The 21,991-nt window shown below is 51.3% G+C and overlaps 1 protein-coding gene across 4 annotated transcripts in view; it reads right to left on the bottom strand.

Moving 5' to 3' along the window:
* Window positions 1-9,096: 9,096 nt before the first annotated feature.
* KANK2 (KN motif and ankyrin repeat domains 2) overlaps window positions 9,097-21,991 on the bottom strand; it is a 37,352-nt gene continuing 24,457 nt past the window's right edge. For all 4 annotated transcript variants that reach the window (XM_033195991.1, XM_033195990.1, XM_033195989.1 and 1 more), the window contains 6 exons: window positions 21,510-21,597; window positions 20,103-20,322; window positions 18,737-18,879; window positions 14,852-15,052; window positions 14,681-14,770; window positions 9,097-11,411 (listed from right to left, as the gene is read on the bottom strand). In XM_033195991.1, the coding sequence (XP_033051882.1) occupies window positions 11,358-11,411; window positions 14,681-14,770; window positions 14,852-15,052; window positions 18,737-18,879; window positions 20,103-20,322; window positions 21,510-21,597 (796 nt within the window). In that variant the 3' untranslated portion in view covers window positions 9,097-11,357. The remainder of the gene's footprint in view (window positions 11,412-14,680; window positions 14,771-14,851; window positions 15,053-18,736; window positions 18,880-20,102; window positions 20,323-21,509; window positions 21,598-21,991) is intronic.

Genomic DNA, 21,991 nt, shown 5'->3' with positions numbered 1-21,991 from the left:
GCCAAATTTACTGGGTTCGAATCCCAGCGTTGCCACTTACTAGTTGTGTTACCCTGGGCAGATTTCACCCCTATGTGCGGTACTTTCCTCCATAGTAAAATGAGGGACGTACTAGTGCTTATGTCAGGGTTGACGTGAGAATTCTTACTGCTTTTTTTTAGAGACAAGGTATTGATTGCTCTGTCACCCAGGCTGAAGTGCAGTGGCACAATCCTTTGCATCTTCGACCTCCTGGCCTCCAGCAATCCTCCTGCCTCCGCCTCCCAAAGTACTGGGATTACAGGCGTGAGCCACCGAGCCCGGCCTAGCGTGATAGTGTCTGCTATTGAGTAGGTGCCATATGGTTGTTTAATGAAACATACATAGAGTCCTAGCATGTAGCTGGGTGCAGTGGCTCACGCCCGTAAGTCTCAGCTCTTTGGGAGGCTAAGGCAGGAGGATAGCTTGAGCCCTGGAGTTCAAAACCAGCCTGTCAAAACAAAACAAAGAAAAGATCAGTGCTGACTCTAATGAGCTGGTTCCATGCTAGACACTGGTATTTCTGCAAGAAACGGTTAAGATGTTAAGATGGCTGCTGCTGCTGCTGCTTCTTTTTTTTTTTTTTTTTTTTTTTTTGAGATGGAGTCTCACTCTGTTGCCCAGGTTGGAGTGCAATGGCACGATCTCTGCTCACTACAACCTCCACCTCCCAGGTTCAAGTGATTCTCCTGCCTCAGCCTTCAGAGTAGCCGGGATTACAGGCACCAGCCACCATGCCCGGCTAATTTTTTGTATTTTTAGTAAAGACAGGGTTTCACCATGTTGACCGGGCTGGTCTCGAACTCCTGACCTCGTGATCTGCCTGCCTCAGGCTCCCAAAGTCCTGGGATTATAGGCATGAGCCACCGTACCCAGCCTGGCATCATTTTTATGTGTGCTACCACCTAAAGAACATCTCATTACTTTCCTATGATTTTTTTCTTTTCTTTTTTTTTTTCTTTTGAGACAGTTTCACTCTTGTTGGAGAGTGCAATGGCACGATCTCGGCTCACTGCAACCTCCACCTCCCAAGTTCAAGTGATTCTCTTGCCTCAGACTTCAGAGTAGCTGGGATTACAGGCATGCATCACCACGCACAGTTCATTTTGTATTTTTAGTAGAGACGGGGTTTCTCCATGTTGGTCGAGCTGGTCTTGAACTCCCAACCTCAGGTGATCCAGCTGCCTCAGCCTCCCAAAGTGCTGGGATTACAGGTGTGAGCCACTGTGCCCGGCCTTCTTTTCTTCCTTTTTTTTTTTTGTTTGATATAGGGTCTTGTTCTGTCCCCCAGGCTGAAGTGCAGTGGCTCAGGTGATCCTTTCATTTCAGCCTTCTAAGTAGCCGGGACTACAGGTGGGTGTCAGCCTTTGGTGCCTGAGAGCATGGCTTCTAGAACCGGCTGTGTGATCTTGGCATAGAATTCACCTTCTTTGTGCCTAAAGGCAGTGAATAACAATTATGCAGAGTGAAAGCAAGAGGGGATAAGACCTCGGGTTCACTTTCTGACGCTGCAGTTTACCTGTGACCTTGGCAGGTTCCTAACCTTTCTAAGCCAGAGTGACTAAAGATAGCCCTTTCTTATTAGCTGCCAGGAGGTGTCCCAGAGATAAGCCAGGCAAGATTGTGCAACTCGAGCCTGATAGATATAAAGGCTCCTGTGGAAAAATGCCACCCGCCCACCTCCCTTCCAAAAAAGCAAAGCGAGAACCACTTCACAGCCATTAGGATGGCTACTGTCCAAAACCAACCAACCAGCCAAGCGACCTGGAAAATAACAAGTGTTCATCAAGAGGTAGAGAAATTGGAATACTGTGTACCCTTGCTGAGAATGTAAAATGGTGCAACTGCTGCGGGAAACAGTATGGCAGTTCCTCAAAAAATTAAAAATAGTATTACCATATCAGCAATTCCACTTCTGGATATATCCCCAGAAGAATTGAAAGCAGGTTGTTGGACCAGGCTCAGTGGCTTATGCCTGTAATCCCAGCACTTTGGGAGGCCGAGGTGGGCGGATCACCTGAGGTAAGGAGTTTGAGACCAGCCTGACCAATATGGAGAAACTCCGTCTCTGCTAAAAATACAAAATTAGCTGGGTGTGGTAGCACGTGCCTGTAATCCCAGCTACTAGGGAGGCTGAGGCAGGAGAATCGCTTGAACCTGGGAGGCAGAGGTTGCGGTGAGCTGAGATCGCGCCATTGCACTCCAGCCTGGGCAACAAGAGTGAAACTCTGTCTCAAAAAAAAAAAAAAGAAAGAAAGAAAGGAGGTTGTAGGACATATATTTGCAAGTCCATGTTCACAGCAGCCGTTATTCACAATAGCCAAAGGGTGGAAACAGTGTAAGTGTCCTTAGATAGAAGAATTAATAAACAAAACGTGGTTCATCTCAACAACGCAATTTTTTTTTTGTTTGTTTTTGAGCTAGAGTCTTGCTCTGGTGCGCACGTGTAATCCCTGCTACATGGGAGGCTGGGGCAGGAGAATCACCTGAACCTGGGAGGTGGAGGTTGCAGTGAGCTGAGATGGCACCACTGCACTCCCGCCTGGGCAACAAGAGCGAAACTCCGTCCCCACCCCCACAAAGAGAAAGGAAATTCTGACACATGCCACGAGGTGGATGAAGACATGTTCAGTGAAATAAGCCAGACGCAAAAAGACAAACACTGTGTGATTCCACTTATAGGAGGTCCCTAGAGTCGTCAGATTCATAAAAGCAGAACGTAGAACGGTGGGTCCCAGGGGCTAGGGAGGGGGATGGGGAGTCAGTGTTTCATGGGGACAGAGTTTCAGTTTTGCAAACTGAGAAAGTTCTGGAAATGGATGGTGGTGATGGTTGCACAACAGTGTGAATGTGCTTAATGCCATTGAACTCTGCACTTCAAAATGTTTAAAGTGGTACATTTTATGTCATGTATATTTTACCACAATTAAAATTTAAAATCTACTAAAAAAAAAAAAAAGCAAAGCAAGAAACTGCATGACGGGGCAATGGGGTCTTAAGGGTGAGCTGAACGAGAGAAATAAAGATAATGACAAATGGAACTGGCAATTGCTTTGTGAGAAACAGTTTATTTCCTAAGACAAGGGCTTCTTGGCTCACAAATCCAGAGGAAATCAACAAGAGTAATGGACCTTCTGCCTAGAAACACACTCTTTAGTATAACATTTCTGGGGCCTTCAAAAACCTTCTGTTATCTCCTGGCTGAACAGCCTAGCGGATAAACAGAGGAAATGAGAAGTCAGGAGATATGATCTCCTGAAGACCGCTGGAAGATCTGAGGGGAGGGGCCCGTGGGCTGCTGGGGCCAATGATATTCCTTTTCCAGTTCTGGTGCGGGTGACTTGGGCGTGCCGTTTGCAAAAAAGTCATGGATGGAGCTTAACACTTTTGTGCACCATTTGTGCACTATATATATATATATATATATACACACACACACACATACATACTTTTTTTTTTTTTTGAGACGGAGTCTGGCGGTGTCGCCCAGGCTGGAATGCAGTGGCGTGATCTCGGCTCACTGCAAGCTCCGCCTACCGGGTTCACGCCATTCTCCTGCCTCAGCCTCCCGAGTAGCTGGGACTACAGGCGCCCGCCACCACGCCCTGCTAATTTTTTTTGTACTTTTAGTAGAGACAGGGTTTCACCGTGTAAGCCAGGATGGTCTCGATCTCCTGACCTTGTGATCTACCCGCCTTGGCCTCCCAAAGTGCTGGGATTACAGGCGTGAGCCACCGCGCCTGGCTTTTTTTTTTTTTTGTGAGAGAGTCTCACTCTGTCACTCAGGCTGGAGTGCAGTAGCGCGATCTCAGCTCGCTGCAACCTCCGCCCGCTGGGTTCAAGCGATTCTCCTTCCTCAGCCTCCCGAGTAGCTGTCACTGTGCCTGGCTAATTTTTTTGTATTTTTAGCAGAAGTGGAGTTTCTCTATCTTGGCCAGGCTGGTCTTGAACTCCTGACCTCAGGTGATCCACCTGCCTCAGCCTCCCAAAGTGCTGGGATTACAGGCGTGATCCACTGTGCCCAGCCAAAATATATTCATTTTATACCTCAAGAAAAAAGAGCTGTAAAAAAAAAAATTAAGATCAAACACATTGGAAAAAGATTTGGTAGGAGATGCTCCAAACTGTCGACAATGGTATCCCTACCAAGTGGGATTATGGCACCCAGCAAGGACACCAAACACTGCTGTATTGTTTGAATTTTGAGTTTTGTTTTTTTTTTGAGACAGAGTCTTGCTCTGTCACCCGGGCTGGAGTGCAGTGGCCGGGTCTCAGCTCAGTGCAAGCTCCGCCTCCCGGGTTCATGCCATTCTCCTGCCTCAGCCTCCCGAGTAGCTGGGACTACAGGCGCCTGCCACTTCGCCCGGCTAGTTTTTTTTTTTTTTTTTTTTGTATTTTTAGTAGAGACGGGGTTTCACCATGTTAGCCAGGATGGTCTCGATCTCCTGACCTTGTGATCCGCCCGTCTCGGCCTCCCAAAGTGCTGGGATTACAGGCTTGAGCCACCGCGCCAGGCCAAATTTTGAGTTTTTTTGTTTTTGTTTTTGTTTTTTTTTTTTGAGACGGAGTCTGGCTCTGTCGCCCAGGCTGGAGTGCAGTGGCTGGATCTCAGCTCACTGCAAACTCTGTCTCCCAGGTTCACGCCATTCTCCTGCCTCAGCCTCCTGAGTAGCTGGGACTACAGGCGCCCACCACCTCGCCCGGCTAGTTTTTTGTATTTTTTAGTAGAGACGGGGTTTCACCATGTTAGCCAGGATGGTCTCGATCTCCTGACCTCGTGATCCACCTGTCTCGGCCTCCCAAAATGCTGGGATTACAGGCTTGAGCCACCGCGCCCGGCCTGAGTTTTTTTTTTTTTAGATGGAGTTTCTCTCTTGTTGCCCAGGCTGGAGTGCAATGGTGTGATCTCGGCTCACCACAACCTCCAACTCCCAGGTTCAAGTGATTCTCCTGCCTCCTCCCGAGTACCTGGGATTACAGGCATGTGCCACCATGCCTGGCTAATTTTGTATTTTTAGTAGAGACAGGGTTTCACCATGTTGGTCAGGCTGGTCTCCAACTCCTGACCTCAGGTGATCCACCCGCCTTGGCCTCCCAAAGTGCTGGGATTACAGGTGTGAACCACCGTGCTCGGCCCAAATTTTGACTTTTTTATTGAGATGGAGTCTCCCTGTTGCCCAGGCTGGAGTGCAGTGGCACAGTCTCGGCTCACTGCAACCTATGCCTCCCAGGTCCAAGCGATTCTTGTGCCTGAGCCTCCTGAGTAGCTGGGATTATAGGCGTGTGCAACCGCACCTGGCTAATTTTTGTATTTTTAGTAGAGGCGGAGTTTCACCATGTTGGTCAGGCTTGTCTCAAACTTCTGACCTCAGGTGATGCCCACCTTGACCTCCCAACGTGCTGGGATTACAGGGGTGAGCCACTGTGCCTGGCTGGATTTTGACTTTTATAATAAATCGCTGCAAATTATTTGGCGTTACAACACAAAAGTCACTTAAGAGCCATTTTTTAGGCCAGGCATGATAGCTCATGCCTGCAATCCCAGGACATTGGGAGGCTGAAGGGGGCAGATTGCTTGAGCCCAGAAGTTTGAGGTCAGCCTGGGCACGATAGAGAGACCCCATCTATACAAAAAATTTTAAAAAAATTAGCCAGGCATGATGGCACACACTTGTAGTCCCAGCCACTCTGGAGGCTAAGGTGGGAAGATTGCTTGAATCCCGGAGGTCCCGGAGGTTGAGGCTGCAGTGAGCTAGGATCGCACCACTGCACTCTACCCTGGTAGGCAACAGAGAACCTGTCTCAAAAAAAAAAAAAAAAAAAAAGAAAAGAAAAGAAAAAAAGATTTTTTTTTCCTGAGGTGTTCACAATAGGTGTTCAACAAAATTGTGAGGGCCGGGCGCGGTGGCTCAAGCCTGTAATCCCAGCACTTTGGGAGGCCGAGACGGGCGGATCACGAGGTCAGGCGATCGAGACCATCCTGGCTAACACGGTGAAACCCCGTCTCTACTAAAAATACAAAAACTAGCCGGGCGAGGTGGCGGGCGCCTGTAGTCCCAGCTACTCGGGAGGCTGAGGCAGGAGAATGGCGGGAACCCGGGAGGCGGAGCTTGCAGTGAGCTGAGATCTGGCCACTGCACTCCAGTCCGGGCGACAGAGCGAGACTCCGTCTCAAAAAAAAAAAAAAAAAAAAAAACAAAATTGTGTACGCTAGCAATATTCAGTATCTGCAAGTCAGTACAGAAGCCACCAACCACGTAAAGCTGTTGAGAACTAATTATAATTCATTGACTTTATTTTTGGGTTGGAGCCTCACTCTGTCACCCATGCTGGGGTACAGTGCTGTAATCTTGGCTCACTGCAACCTCCGTCTTCCAAGTTTAAGTGATTCTCATGCCTCAGCCTCCCCAGTAGCTGGGATTACAGGCGTGCACCACCATGCCCAGCTAATTTTTTTGTATTTTTAGTAGAGATGTGGTTTCACTATGTTGGCCATGCTGATCTTGAACACAAATGATCCACCTGCCTCAGCCTCTCAAAGTGTTGGGATTATAGGCGTGAGCCACCACACCCAGCATAATTCATTTACTTAAAAAAAATTGGCCGGGCGCGGTGGCTCAAGCCTGTAATCCCAGCACTTTGGGAGGCCGAGACGGGTGGATCATGAGGTCAGGAGATCGAGACCATCCTGGCTAACACGGTGAAACCCCGTCTCTACTAAAAATACAAAAACTAGCCGGGCGAGGTGGCGGGCGCCTGTAGTCCCAGCTACTCAGGAGGCTGAGGCAGGAGAATGGCATAAACCCGGGAGGCGGAGCTTGCAGTGAGCTGAGATCCGGCCACTGCACTCCAGTCCGGGCGACAGAGCGAGACTCCGCCTCAAAATAAATAAATAAATAAATAAATAAATAATAATAATAATAAAAATTATTTTCTCAAGCCTGTAATCCCAGCACTTTGGGAGGCCGAGACGGGTGGATCACGAGGTCAGGAGATCAAGACCATCCTGGCTAACACGGTGAAACTCTGTCTCTACCAAAAAATACAAAAAACTAGCTGGGAGAGGTGGCAGGCGCCTGTAGTCCCAGCTACACGGGAGGCTGAGGCAGGAGAATGGCGTAAACCTGGGAGGCGGAGCTTGCAGTGAGCTGAGATCTGGCCACTGCACTCCAGCCCGGGCCACAGAGCAAGACTCCGTCTCAAAAAAAAAAAAAAAAATTTTTTTTAGAGACAGTCTCACTGCGTCACCAAGGCTGGAGTGCAGTGGGGTAATCACAGCTCACTGCAGCCTCGAACTCCTGGCCTCGAGTGATCCTCCCACCTGCCTCAGCCTCCTGAGTAGCTGAGACTACAGGCACAAGCCTGCTAATTATTATTTATTTATTTATTTATTTATAGATGGAGTCTTGCTCTGTCGCCCAGGCTGGAGTGCAGTGGTGCAATCTCCGCTCACTGCAACCCCCGCCTCCTCGGTTCAAGTGATTCTCTGGCCTCAGCCTCCTGAGTAGCTGGGACTACAGATGCCCACCACCATGCCCAGCTAATTTTTTTTTTTTTTTTTTTGAGACGGAGTCTCGCTCTGCCGCCCAGGCTGGAGTGCAGTGGCCGGATCTCAGCTCACTGCAAGCTCCGCCTCCTGGGTTTACGCCATTCTCCTGCCTCAGCCTCCCGAGTAGCTGGGACTACAGGCGCCCGCCACCTCGCCCGGCTAGTTTTTTGTATTTTTTAGTAGAGACGGGGTTTCACTGGGTTAGCCAGGATGGTCTCAATCTCCTGACCTCATGATCCACCCGTCTCGGCCTCCCAAAGTGCTAGGATTACAGGCTTGAGCCACCGCGCCCGGCCAATTTTTTTGTATTTTTAGTAGAGACAGGGTTTCACGATGTTGCCCAGGCTGGTCTTGAACTCCTGACCTCAGGTGATCCGCCTGCCTCAGCCTCCCAAAGTGCTGGGATTACAGGCATGAGCCACCACGCCCAGTCTCGTTTAACTTTAAATGACAATAGCCACATATAGCTAGTGGCTACACTATTGTTGGGTGCTGGTCTAGGACAGAGCATGAAGGTGTTTACCGTGATATTCTTCAACTGTCTGTAGCTTTGAACACTTTCCAAAATAAGTCCATTTTGAAAAAGAGATTTGCGGCAGCTCATGTGTATAATCCCAGCACTTTGGGAGGCCGAGGTGGGAGGGTAGCTGGAGACTGGAAGTTCAAGACTGGCTTGGGCAACATAGCAAAACCCCATTTCTACAAAAAATTTACAAATTAGGCCGGGCGCGGTGGCTCACACCTGTAATCCCTGCACTTTGGGAGGCCGAGGCGGGTCGATCACTAGAGGTCAGGAGTTCAAGACCGGCCTAGCCAATATGGTGAAAACCCATCTCTACTAAAAATACAAAAATTAGCTGGGTATGGTGGTGGGTGCTTCTAATCCAAGCTACTCAGGAGGCTGAGGCAGGAGAATTGCTTAAGTCCAGGAGGCGGAGGTTTCAGTGAGCCAAGATCGCACCACTGCACTCCAGCCTGGGCCACAGAGGGAGACTCCGTCTCAACAACAAGAAGTCAGAGGTGGTGGTGCAAGCCTGTGGTCCCAGCTAGTCAGAAGGTTGAGGTGGGAGGATCACTTGAGCGCTGGAGGTAGAGACTGCAGTGAGCTATGATTTGCACCACTGTACTCCAAACTGGGAGACGGAGTGAGACTCTCTCTCCAAAAACAACAAAAAGCGGTGGCTCATGCCTGTAATCCCAGCACTTTGGGAGGCTGAGGCGGGTGGATCACCTGAGGTCAGGAGTTCAAGACCAGCCTGACCAACATGGTGAAACCCCCGTCTCTACCCAAAATACAAAAATTAGCCGGGTGTGGTGGCGGGCGCCTGTAGTCCCAGCTACTCAGGAGAATCGAGGCAGGAGAATCGCTTGAATCCAGGGGGCAGAGGTTGCATTGAGCCAAGATCGGGCCACTGCACTCCAGGCTGGGTGACAAGAAGCAAAACTCTGTCTCAAAAAAATTAAAAAAAAGAAAGATATCTATCTTAAAGCTTAAAAGGGAGCACAGTGAAAAAACAAAAGACACAGAATCATCAACATTATTGGTAGCTTTATTAAGTTTGTTTACCTTCTAAAAAAACGATTACAAAAAAGAATACTTCAATTAAGTGTAATACTGGCTTTATGGACGTACCGTGATCAGAAAGTGAAATTAAAGCTCATGGATACGCGTGAGAAGAGAATGGGCACAGAGGCACGAGCCCGGTATCCCACGGAGAGAAGGAAGCGTAGAGAGACGCGTGGACCCATCTCAGGGGTCTCGCATTCCTGGGCCAAGGAGTTGCTTCTAAGAGTTTAAAATAAATGCACTGGCTGGCTCCAGGGCTGGACACACAGGCACAGAACTCTTGTACCGCTTCTCAAAGCTGCCCAAAACTGCGGCCTTTCCCCTCAGACACCAGCAATTCATTGTTTCCAATCAGCTTTGGTTTTGTTTTCTCTGCAATTTACATGAAAATACCATCCATCCATCCATCCATCCATCCTTCCTTTCTTCCTGCTTGTCTCCTTTGACCACCCAAGCCCTATTTTGTTTTACGTACATTCCCTTCACTAAAAATCAAAGCAAGCCAATCTACATCAAGCCAAGAAACCTACTTTTCTAAGGAGAGAAACCAGTGCTTTGCCTTCTTTAATGAACCTGCGAGCTCTCGGCGCTTTCTCTTGCTGAAATGTGGCTTTTAAAGCCTTGGAGGCTGAGCTCACTGGCCTCGAAAGGGCAGCGCACATATTTGGTTTGGAGCACACTCCTGATCACAAGGCACATTTTTAGAGGCTTGGAACCTTTCCCTTTCTGTTGCTCACCAAGGAAAAGGCACAAGAAAGAAAATGATGTGGAGATTCTTGGGGGACCAAAACAGGCCACGAAGGAAACTGTGAGCGTCTCTGGCAAGCTCTGTTTCCCGCAGGCTCTGTTCCAGGCAGCTCCGGAAAGCCTCTAGGTTGTTAAAAAGCCCAGCTGGCCCATGTTTGGTTTTCAGCAAAGCCCTGTCTCTTTAAGTTTGCGCCGGGAGGCCTGGGAACGGCCAACTTTTAATCGTGCACACATGGGGTTTTTGGGAGCTGGCCCTGCGTTTTGCCAACAAGCACATGCCCTGTTTTCTTTCCTTTGAGGAGAGAAATTCTGGAGTCCCAGGGAGGAACAGGACGGCCCTGTGACCATACTCCAGGGCCTGGCGAGGGGACACAGAAGTCACCCTGAGAGCCAGATTCTTTTCCTGCGTCTCCAGGTCTGAAGGATTTTCTAGGAAAATTAACATTTGCCAAGGCCTCCATGTGGGGAAGGGAGGGGTTTCTGGGTAATGTTTTTTTTTTTTTTTTTTTTTCCTGGAGACAGGGTCTCGCTGTGTCACTGAGGCTGAAGTGCAATGGCGTGATCATAGCTCACTGCAGCCTCGACCTCCAGGGCTCAGCCTCCCAAGTAGCTGGGACTACAGGTGCGCACCACCACGCCTGGCTAATTTTTACATTTCTTGTAGAGATGGGTCTTGCTATGTTGCCCAGGCTGGTCTTGAATGTCTAGGCTCAAGCTCAAGCTCTTGCCCTCCCAAAGTGCTGGGAGTACAGATGTGAGTTACCACGCCTGGCTGGTAATTTCTCATTGTGAATTGGTTCCCTGGAAGTCACAGAACTTGTCCTGAGTCCCTTCATTTGAATGAGGGTGAAAAGACTGAGTTTTCTGTCCTGGGTGACAAGGCCAGGATCTGTCTTGTGAAACAACCAGAAGAAAATCCCCCTAACAAAGCCGTCTAGAGGAGGGCAGTGGGCATAACACTATTCTATATTAGACAATTAAATGTGAGGGAGGAAGGGTGAACCCCAAACTGGTGCGTAATAACACTTAGGATTCAAATGAAAATATGCAAGTTCCAGTGACTTTCAAATCTGGCAACAGATCCTAAGATTCCCGCCCCCTCCTGCAACACGGATTCAAAAATACAATATTTTTTTCCTCTCCCTCTTCCTCCATCCATAATTACCAGCTGATTGTTCTCAATGTTCTTCATAAAACCCACACCCCAGGATCAGCCCTGGCGCCAATGTATACAAGAATTTTGCTTCGGTCTGCACGGCGGCCGCTTTGATCTGGGGAGCCAAGAAAACCCGCTTGGAGCTGGAGTCCTGTGGCCGTCGGGGCTCCCCCAGGGAAGCGGAGGGAAAGCTCGCTTGCCTTTCAGCCGTGGGCCTTGGGGAGTGTGAGTGGGGTGGGCCAGGGAGGAATGGGAACAGGGAGGAGACGGGGACGAGGGACGGTCTGCTCCGGGGCTGGTGGCTCCCGCCTCCCTCACAGCTACTCTTCTGCCGAGGATGATGTAGGGCTCTCGTCATCTGACATCGGGGCAAACTGAAACGAGAAGCAGAATTCTTTTTGTTTGGGATACTTTCCAATCCCCCGAGGCGCCAATGTGGTGGCTGGCCTGGTAGATATGGTGGGTGAGCAACAGGGAGGCATGGCCCTTAGCCCCAAGGAGGTGGCAATCTAGGGGCACCGCCTTGAAGAAACAAACTCATGACTGGTCGAGGATGTTCACCAGGGGTGAGAGATGCAAAGGAATGAGGGTGGACAGTGGCTGCGCAGGGAGGGTGAGGTCTCAGCTGACTGTGAATGGCATCAAGGGACCAGCAAGCAGGGAAGGGCATTCCAGCCTGCGGAAATAGCACGTGCAAAGGCCCTGGGGTAAGTGCAGAGGGGTCGTGGCAATAAGGCCAGTGTGGCTGAAGGGGGAGAGAAACAGTCGTGGGGAAGGTGAGGGTGGTTATGCAGGGCCTGGTGGACTTTGGAGAGGACTTTGGCTTTTTTTTTCTTTTTTTTTTTGAGACAGTTTTACTCTTGTTGCCTAGGCTGGAGTGCAATGGTGTGATCTTGGCTCACTGCAACCTCCACCTCCTGGGTTCAAGTGATTCTCCTGCCTCAGCCTCCTTAGTAGCTGGGATAGCTGGGATTACAGGCAGGCGCCACCACGCCTGGCTAATTTTGTATTTTTAGTAGAGACAGGGTTTCTCCATGTTGGTCAGGCTGGTCTCGAACTCCTGACCTCAGGTGATCCGCCCACCTCGGCCTCCCAAAGTGTTGGGATTACAGGCGTGAGACACCGTGCCTAGCCTAGATTTTTTTTGCTTAAAGACAGGGTCTTGCTCTGTCACCAGGCTGGAGTGTAGTGGTCCAATCATAGCTCACAGCAGCCTCGACCACCTGGGCTCAAGCAATCCTCCCGCCTTAGCCTCCCAAGTAGCTGGGGCTATAGGCATGCACCACCACGTCCAGCCAATTTTTTTTTTTTTTTTTTTGAGACAGAGTCTCGCTCTGTCACCCAGGCTGGAGTGCAGTGGCGTGATCTCAGCTCACTGTAACCTGCCTCCCAGGTTCAAGCAATTCTCATGCCTCAGCCTCCCGAGTGGCTGGGATTACAGGCGCCTACCACCATGCCCAGCTAATTTTTGTATTTTTAGTAGAGATAGGGTTTCACCATGTTGGCCAGGCTGGTCTTGAACTCCTGACCTCAGGTGATCCACCTGCCATGGCATCCCAAAGTGCTGGGATTACAGGCGTGAACCACTGAGTCTGGCCTGAATGCTCCTTAAACACATCAGGCACACCCCTGCCTCAGGGCCTTTGCACTGCCTGTTCCTGCTACCTGGAAGACCATGTGATTCACTCCCTAACTTCTCCAGGTGTTGACTCAAATGTCTTCTCTTCTCTGAGGACCTCCAATAGCTTCCCCATCACTTGCCATCCCACGTCCCTTGGGTTTTTTTTTTTTTTGGAGACAGAGTTTTGCTCTTGTCATCCAATGGCATGATCTCTGGCTCACTGCAACCTCCGCCTCCCAGGTTCAAGTGATCCTCCCTCCTCAGCCTCCAGAATAGCTGGGATTAAAGGCATGGGCCACCACACCTGGGTAATATTTTGTACTTTTTTAGTAGAGATGGAGTTTCACCATGTTGGCCAGGCTGGTCTTGAACCCCTTACCTCAAATGATCCGCCCACCTTGGCCTCCCAAAGTGCTAGGATTACAGGCATGAGCCACCATGCCTGGCCTCTTTTATTTTCAGACAAGGTGGCACTCTGTCACCATATAGTAATGCAACCATGGCTTGCTGCAGCCTTAACCTCCTGGGTTCAGGTGATCCTCCTGCCTCAGCCTCCCGAGTAGCTGGGAGTACAGGCATGCACCAACACACCCACTCATTTTTGTATTTTTGCGGAGACAGGGTCTCCCTATGTTGCCCAGGCTGGTCTCAAACTCCTGGGGTCAAGCAGTCCTCCCGCCTCAGCCCCCCAAGATGCTGGGATTATAGACGTGAGCCACTGCACCCAGCCTGATTGTATCTCTTACCAGAATGCCCACTCCGCAAGGGTGGATACCGTTTTCTGTTTTGATCAGTGCTGTGACCACTGGGGACTACCCAGAACTGGGCCTAACACACAGCAGGCACTCAGTAAATATTTTTCAAATGAGTGAATGGTGACTAAGTGACGCGTCTGGAACCAGACAGACCCAGGCGCGAATACTGCTATGCCAACCATGGCCATGAAGCCTCTCTGTGACTAATTTCCTCACTGGGGCACTATGACGGTTCAGCAAGCAGCTGACCATATCCTGACTTTATCCTTAGCATGGACCCCATGCACAATCAGCTCTTCATAAACATCCGTCTCCTCTGGCCAGGCGCAGTGGCTGACCCCTGTAATCCCAGCGCTTTCGGAGGCCGAGGAGGAAGCATGGCTTGAGCCCAGGACTTCAAGACCAGCCTGGGCAACAGAGTGAGACCCAGCCTGCACCAAGAATAGAAAAAAAATGGCCGGGTGCGGTGGCTCACGCCTGTAATCCCAGCACTTTGGGAGGCAGAGGCGGGCAGATCACTTGAGCTCAGGAGTTCAAGACCAGCCTGGCCAACACAGTGAAATCCCATCTCTACTAAAAATACAAAAATTAGCCGGGCATGGTGGTATGTACCTGTAATCCCAGCTACTCTGGAGGCTGAGGCAGGAGAGTTGCTCGAACCTGGGAGATACAGGTTGCAGTGAGCCAAGATTGCGCCACTGTACTCCAGCCTGGGTGATAGAGCAAGACTTTGTTTCAAACAAAACAACTCAGCCAGGTGTGGTGGCGAGCATATGTAGTCCCAGCTACTCAGGAGGCTGAGGTGAAAGGATCACTTGAGCCCAGGAAGTGGAGGCTGCAATAAACTAAAATTGTACCACTGCACTCCAGCCTGGGTGACAGAGTAAGACTCAGTCTTGAAACAAAAACAAGGCCGGGCGCGGTGGCTCACGCCTATAATCCTAGCACTTTGGGAGGCCGAGGTGGGCAGATCACGAGGTCAGGAGTTCGAGACCAGCCTGATCAACATGGTGGAACCTCATCTCTACTAAAAATACAAAAATTAGCCAGCATGGTGGTGCACGCCTGTAATCCCAGCTACTCAGGAGGCTGAGGCAGCAGAATCGCTTGAAGCCGGGAGGCAGAGGTTGCAGTGAGCCCAGATCGTGCCACTGCACTCCAGCCTGGGCGAGAGTGAGACTCCGTCTCAAAAACAAAAACAAAAACAAATCTCTCTCCTCTCAGAGCCCCACCCACCCTGCGCCTCCCCGGCCGGGTTGAGACTCACCGAGCATTTGATGTTCATGCGGGAATACAGCATGGACGCAATCTCACTCTGCCCTGCGTCCAAAGCCACCATCAGAGCTGTGCTCCCATCCTGCAAAGTATCCGGTGCTATGAATGACGTCCCCACGCTGTGCTCCCGCCCTCCCCAGGGCGCACCTGGTTGGAGACTCACGCGATCTGTGAGTGAGATGTCACAGCTGGGTACAGCCAGCAGCAGCCCTGCAATCTCCTTGTGGCCGTGCTCACAGGCGCACATGAGGGCCGTGGAGCCATCATCATCTTGCACATTGATGTCCGCCTCACAGGCCAGCAGGGCTTTGACAACGTCCACCCGCCCGTGGCTGACTGCCAGCATCAGGGCCGTCTGTCCTGCCTAGGGAGGGCAAGGAACAGGATTATGGCTCATGCAGGCCCCAGAGCAGGACACCCCTGCTCTAGAACCTGCTATAGCTCCCACATACTCTGATGGTGAAATGTACCCTCAACTTGCTCCTCTCCCCCTGAATCTCAAACAACCCTCCCACCACCAGGGGAGTAATCAATCCATAGAGACAGAAAGCAGATGAGTGGTTGCCAGAGGCTGGGAGAAGTGGGGGCAGAGGAAATGAGGACGGATACAGGTTTCCTTTGGGGGTGAAGAGAATGTTCTGGAACTAGATGGAGGTGTTGGTTGCACAACAGGGTGAATGTATTTCATGCCAGTAGGGCTTTTGGTTTTCTTTTGCTTTATTTTAGAGACAGGGTCTTGCTCTGTTGCCCAGGTTGGTGTGCAGAGGCACGATTGCAGCTTGCTACAGCCTTGACCTCCCCAGGCTCAGGTGATCCTCCCACCTCAGCCTCCCGAGTAGCTGAGACTGTTGGCATGCACCACAATGCCTGGCTAATTTTTGTATTTTTTGTATAGATAGGGTTTTGCCATGTTGCCCAGGCTAACTGTTCACTTTAAAAGGGTTAATTATTTTTTTTTTGGAGACAGAGTCTTGCTCTGTCGCCAGGCTGGAGTGCAGTGGCGCAATCTCGGCTCACTGCAACCTCCGCCTCCTGGGTTCAAGCAACTCTCCTGCCTTAGCCTCCTGAGTAGCTGAGATTATAGGCGTGTGCCACTACACCCAGTTAATTTTTGTATTTTTAGTAGAGATGGAGTTTCACCATGTTGGCCAGGATGGTCTCGATCTCTTCACCTTGTGATCCACCAGCCTCGGCCTCCCAAAGTGCCGGGATTACAGGCGTGAACCACTGTGTCCAGCCTAAAAGGGTTAATTCTGGGCACTGTGGCTTACGCCTGTAATCCCGGCACTTTGGGAGGCCGAGGTGGGAGGACTGCTTGACGCCAGGAGTTAGAGATCAGCCTGGGCAACATAGCGAGACCACATCTCTAGCAAAAAAATAAATAAAATACAGCCTGGGCAACTTGGCGAAACCCCATCTCTTAAAAAAAAAAAAAAAACAGGCCGGGCGCGGTGGCTTAAGCCTGTAATCCCAGCACTTTGGGAGGCCGAGACAGGCGGATCACGAGGTCAGGAGATCGAGACCATCCTGGCTAACACTGTGAAACCCCGTCTCTACTAAAAATACAGAAAACTAGCCGGGCGAGGTGGCGGGCGCCTGTAGTCCCAGCTACTCGGGAGGCTGAGGCAGGAGAATGGCGTGAACCCGGGAGGCGGAGCTTGCAGTGAGCTGAGATCCGGTCACTGCACTCCAGCCCCGGCAACAGAGTGAGACTCCGTCTCAAAAAAAAAAAAAAAAAAAACTAGCCAGGCATGGTGCCGCATGCATGCTTGTAGTCCCAGCTACTTGATGGCCTGAGGTGGGAGGACTGTTTGATCATGGGAGGTCAAGGCTGCAGCGAGCTGTGATTGTACCACTGCACTCCAGCCTGGGTGACAAAGTGAGACCCTGTCTCAAAAAATAAAAAATAGAAATAAAATAAAATAAAAAGTTAGAAATAAAGGGGTAAATCTTATGTTTTGTGAATTGAATTTCACTTCTTTTCTTTTTTTTTTTTTTTGAGATGGAGTCTCGCTCTGTCGCCCAGGCTGGAGTGCAGTGGCCGGATCTCGGCTCACTGTAAGCTCCGCCTCCCGGGTTCACGCCATTCTCCTGCCTCAGCCTCCCAAGTAGCTGGGACTACTGGCGCCCACCACCTCGCCCGGCTAGTTTTTTTTTTTGTATGTTTTAGTAGAGACGGGGTTTCACCGTGTTAGCCAGGATGCTCTCGATCTCCTGACCTCATGATTCACCTGTCTTGGTCTCCCAAAGTGCTGGGATTACAGGCTTGAGCCACCGCGCCCGGACTTTTCTTTTTTTTTTTTAATAGAGAGGAGGTGTCGGCGGGGGCATCTCTAGGTTCCTCAGGCTGGTCTCAGACTCCTGACCTCAAGCAATTCTCCCCCTTTGCTTTCCCAAAGTGCTGGGGTTACAGGAGCCACCTTGGTGAGCCTCACCTTAATTTTTTTGTTTTTGTTTTTTTTTAGATGGAGTCTCACTCTGTCACCCAGGCTGGAGTGCAGTGGCGCGATCTTGGCTCACTGCAACCTCCGCCTCCTGGTTCAAGTGATTCTCCTGCCTTCAGTAGCTGGGATTACAGGTGCATGCCACCATGCCCAGCTAATTTATTTTTTTTTAAGTAGTGATGGGGTTTCACCATGTTGGTCAGACTGGTCTCGAACTACTGACCTCGTGATCTGCCAACCTCGGCCTCCCAAAGCGCTGGGATTACAGGCGTAAGCCACCGCGCCTGGCCAATTTTTTTTTTTTTTTTTTGAGACAGAGTCTCACTCTGTAGCCCAGGCTGGAGTACAGTGGTGCGATCTCAGCTTACTGCAACTTCTACCTCCCAGGTTCAAGCGATTCTCCTGCCTCAGCCTCCCGAGTGGCTGGGATTACAGGCAGGTGCCACCATGCCCAGCTAATTGTTTTATTTTTTAATAAAGACGGGGTTTTACCATGTTGGTCAGGCTGGTCTTGAACTCCTAACCTCAGGTGATCCACCCACCTTGGCCTCCCACAGTGCTGGGATTACAGGCATGAGCCATGGCGCCCGGCCTTAATTTTTTGAAAATGAAGCCACTAAAAAAATCTCTTGGAAATTAAAACAAAATTAAATCAATAAAGATAAAGCAAGGTTATGCCTGTTATGGCCTGTCACAGCTCCCTGTTTTGTTCCATTGCTATCTTCAGGCTGTTGGCAATCCCTCTCCTCCTCAATGTCCCCAGTGGGTCCTGGCTTCCCTGCTCTTTTGCCCACACACCTGTCCATAAGCCCCAGTCACCTGCACAGTACCTGTTTCTGCTTCCTAACACACAGCCAAAGGGAGCGCTCAGACCAGGAATCAGGCCACGCCACTTCTGCTTAAACTCCCCTGGTGGTTTCCTGCAGCCCTGAGTCCAAACTGGCTCCAGTCCCGGTGCTCCCTGAAATGCTTATGGCTTGAAGCACGGGCTAGTTAGTGAGCTTCAGGAGACCATGCCTGCTTGTTCACTATTTGAATCCCTAGTGTCCAGCCCAGGGAACCCAGCTGCTGCTCAATGAACTGTCCAGCAGGATGTGGGACGGGGTCATATTAAGAAAGGTGCCGGGCGCGGTGGCTCAAGCCTGTAATCCCAGCACTTTGGGAGGCCGAGACGGGCGGATCACGAGGTCAGGAGATCGAGACCATCCTGGCTAACACGGTGAAACCCCGTCTCTACTAAAAAATATAAAAAATTAGCCGGGCGAGGTGGCGGGCGCCTATAGTCCCAGCTACTCGGGAGGCTGAGGCAGGAGAATGGCGTGAACCCGGGAGGCGGAGCTTGCAGTGAGCTGAGATCTGGCCACAGCACTCTAGCCTGGGCGACAGAGCGAGACTCCGTCTCAAAAAAAAAAAAAAAGAAAGGTAAGGACCCCCATATCCTCCACTCCTTCCAGTTTCCACAAGAAGGTCCTGTGTCAGAGACAGCCTGGCCATGAAGAGCAGGGCTCTGGAGCTAGACCACCTGGGTTTGGGCCTGTCACTCAGCCGGGATGTCATAAAGGAGGAAGAGCAGCCTGGTTCTGCAGCAGCAGGGGGTCCCATACCTGGCTGGCTTTGGCATTGACCTCGCCGAGCCGGAAGAGCTGAAGGACAGTCTCGATGTCGTCCTGGGTCTTCAGGGTGGCCAGAGCGGTGAGCATAATAGGGCTGTAGCCAGCACGGTTCTGTTTGTCCACCTTGCAGACACCTAAGAGGGGTGGTGTGAACCCTCAGACCAGGCATCTCTGCTAGTGGACTGCCCCAAGGAACGTGGGTATCACGTCTCCTCCATCAGTCTAGGCATGCCCTCATCCCTCCCTTTTCTCAGAGGACCCCACTCTACCCCAGAGGCCTCCATCTCCATTGGGTCACCCCATTACACCAGGGGCTCCTAAAGTTGGAGATGGTCCCTCCTCCATCAGATTTGGGGCCCCTGATGCTGGCATCTATATTTAGGGCTGAGAAAAGGAACTGGGTCTCCCCCATTAATTTTGGAACAGCCATTTACCCTCAGACTGGCCCATGTCTCCCCCATCAGATTGTGGGCACTGAGTCCTTCGTCAGCCTGGGAGGCTATCTCCCCAAGTTGAAGAGGGAAGGGCAAGTTTCTTCCTGCTGAACTGAGGGCCACATCTTCTTTCTAAGCCTGAGACTTGAGGACACATCCTTCTCTTAGACCAGGGCTCCAGAGATGTCGCCTCCATCATGCAGGTGTGTTTGGGGATGCTGGAGGGCCACACGTTTTCCCTAACATCACTTCTGCCTTTTCCATTATGCTGGCTAAAGGTAGGGCCCGTGCCTCCCCCACCAGACTGGGAAGGCAGTGTCTCCTCCATCAGACTGGAAGGACAGCATCTCCCACATAAGACCAGGAGGGTAGAGTCTCTGCTATCAGACTAGGAGAGTCATGTCTCCCTCGTTAGACTGGGAAGGTGGTGTCTCACTCATTAGACTGGGAGGGCAGTGTCTCCACCATTAGACTGGGAAGGCAGCTTCTCCTCTATCAGACTGGAAGGGCCACATTCCCCCCACAATGAGCTGGGAAGGTGTCTCCTCCATTAAACTAGGCAGGTGGTGTCTCCTCCATCAGCCTGGGAGGGTGGTGTCCCCCCCCCATCAGACTGGAAGGGTGGCATGTCCTCCATCAGACTGGGAAGGCAACAACTCCTCCATCAGACTGGGAGTGCCATATACCCCCACCATTGAACTGGGAAGGTGCTGTCTCCTCTATCAAACTGGAAGGCTGGTGTCCCTCCACATCTGATTGGAAGGTGGACTGGGAGAGAGGTGTTCCCTCTATTATACTGAGAAGGCCACGACTCCTCCATCATCTTCCCCATCAGATGGGGAGGGCAGCGTCTTCCCTATCAGACTGGGCATGGCGGACAGCCGGCTGCTTTAGAGTCGCCTTGTCCTCCCCGCTGGGCTCACCGCTGTCGAGCAGCTGCTGCACCACGGGGAAGTTGGCATGAGACACGGAGTAGTGCAGCGCCGTGTTGCCATTGCTGTCGGCGATGTTGACCACGTAGTCCAGCAGCCGCGCAGACATGGCCCGGAACGTGACCAGGTGCCGCCGCACCAGCTCGGGGTGTGCATCGCTGCGGCAGGCCAGGCGCAGCCACTCCTGCAGCACTGTGGTGTAGGCCACTTTCTGCAGGCGAGTCAGGTGGGAGAGGACATGAGGGTGGGGGAGGCCCACTGGGACACCCCCAACCCCAGACGGGCCCCCTGGAGCAAAGTGTGGTGCCCTTGTCCTGGAAAAGGATCTCAAGGGAAGTGCAAGTGCTCCCAGAGGGAAGCACATCTCTGTCCCAATAAGACCCTTGGAGTGGGGTGTGGACTTTGCAATCCCCAACATGTTCCCCAAGGAAGGTGTGAGCACCTCCACCCTGGATATAATTACTCTGTCTCTCTCTCCTTTTTTTTTGTGAGACAGAGTCTCGTTCTGTTGCCTAGGCTGGAGTGCAGTGACATGATCAGGACTCACCACAGCCTTAACCTCCTAGGCTCAAGCCAACCTCTCGTCTCCGCCTCCCAAGTACCTGGGACCACAGACATGTACCACTATGCCCAGCTAATTTTTAAAAGAGTTTGTAAAGGCTGAGTGCAGTGGTTCATGCCTGTAATCCCAGCACTTTGGGAGGCTAAGGCAGGCGGATCACTTGAGGTCATGAGTTCGAGACCATCTTGCCCAACACGGTGAAACCCCGTCTTTACTCAAAATATGAGAAAATTAACCAGACGTGGTGGCCCACTCCTGTAGTCCCAGCTACTTGGGAGGCTGAGGCAAGAGAATGGCGTGAACCCAGGAGGCGGAGGTTGCAGTGAGCCGAGATTACGCCACTGCACTCCAGCCTGGGTGACAGAGCAAGACTCCATCTCAAATAAATAAATAAATAAATAAATAATAAAATAAAAAAAAAGAATTTGTTTATAGAAATGGGATCTCACTATGTTGCCCAGGCTGGTCTTGAACTCCTGGCCTCAAGTGATCCTCCTGCCTTGGCCTCCCAAAGCAACAGGATGATAGGCATGAGCCACCATGCCGGGCCCTGGTTATAATCTCCAAAGTCAAGTGTAGGTGCCCCAAAAGGGAAATCTGGATGCCCTGCCCCTGAAGCCCCCAGGAAGAACAGCAACCTAAGGCCAGGCTTGGCCAGTGAGTGTTCGTCCTCCCCATCTCCCTGGCCTCTCTCCGAGGCCCATTACTTGAGCACCACCCACTCCCAAGCTCTGGGCTTGGATCTCAGGGTCCCCACTAGGCAGAAGCAGGAAGTCACCGAGGATGAGAAGAGGCCACGGGTGGGGTGGAGGTAGGAGTGTGGGTGGGGATCGTACCAGCTCCCGCTCCGTGAGGGCGTTGGGATTGTCCAGGTACTTTTCCAGGGCCAAGCAGGCTGAGATGAGGTCAGGGCTTAGCTCCATCCTGCCAGAACAGACAAAGCAGGGGACTAAGTAAGCCCCCAGCCCCCTGCATTCTCCCCCAGAATCCTCACATCCCGCTGTGGTGCCTGAGAAGGGACTTGACATTCTGCACCACGTCACTCACACTAGGGTCACCTGAATGGTGGCATCTCAGACCCTCCTTCACCCAGGACACGCATTTACACTGCACCCCAAGGGGCAGATGTGGGGAACACGCAGACCCCGAAAGGAGAGTGGACACCAAGCCAAAGTTGATTCCAAATGCCCACCGGCAGATGGAAAATATTTCCCAAGGGCAAATTTTTTCACCAGGGGAATGAAAAAGAGACATAAATAGAACAGGCAGGTAGAGGAAACGTCCCAAAGTAGGTGGGTGACTTCAGGATAAACTTTGG

The sequence above is a fragment of the Trachypithecus francoisi genome, unplaced genomic scaffold (assembly GCF_009764315.1).
Source record: "Trachypithecus francoisi isolate TF-2019V2 unplaced genomic scaffold, Tfra_2.0 Lachesis_group5, whole genome shotgun sequence".
NCBI classification, from domain to species: domain Eukaryota; kingdom Metazoa; phylum Chordata; class Mammalia; order Primates; family Cercopithecidae; genus Trachypithecus; species Trachypithecus francoisi.
The sequence above is the reverse complement of the archived record's forward strand: the minus strand, read 5'-3'. Positions and strand labels throughout refer to the sequence as shown.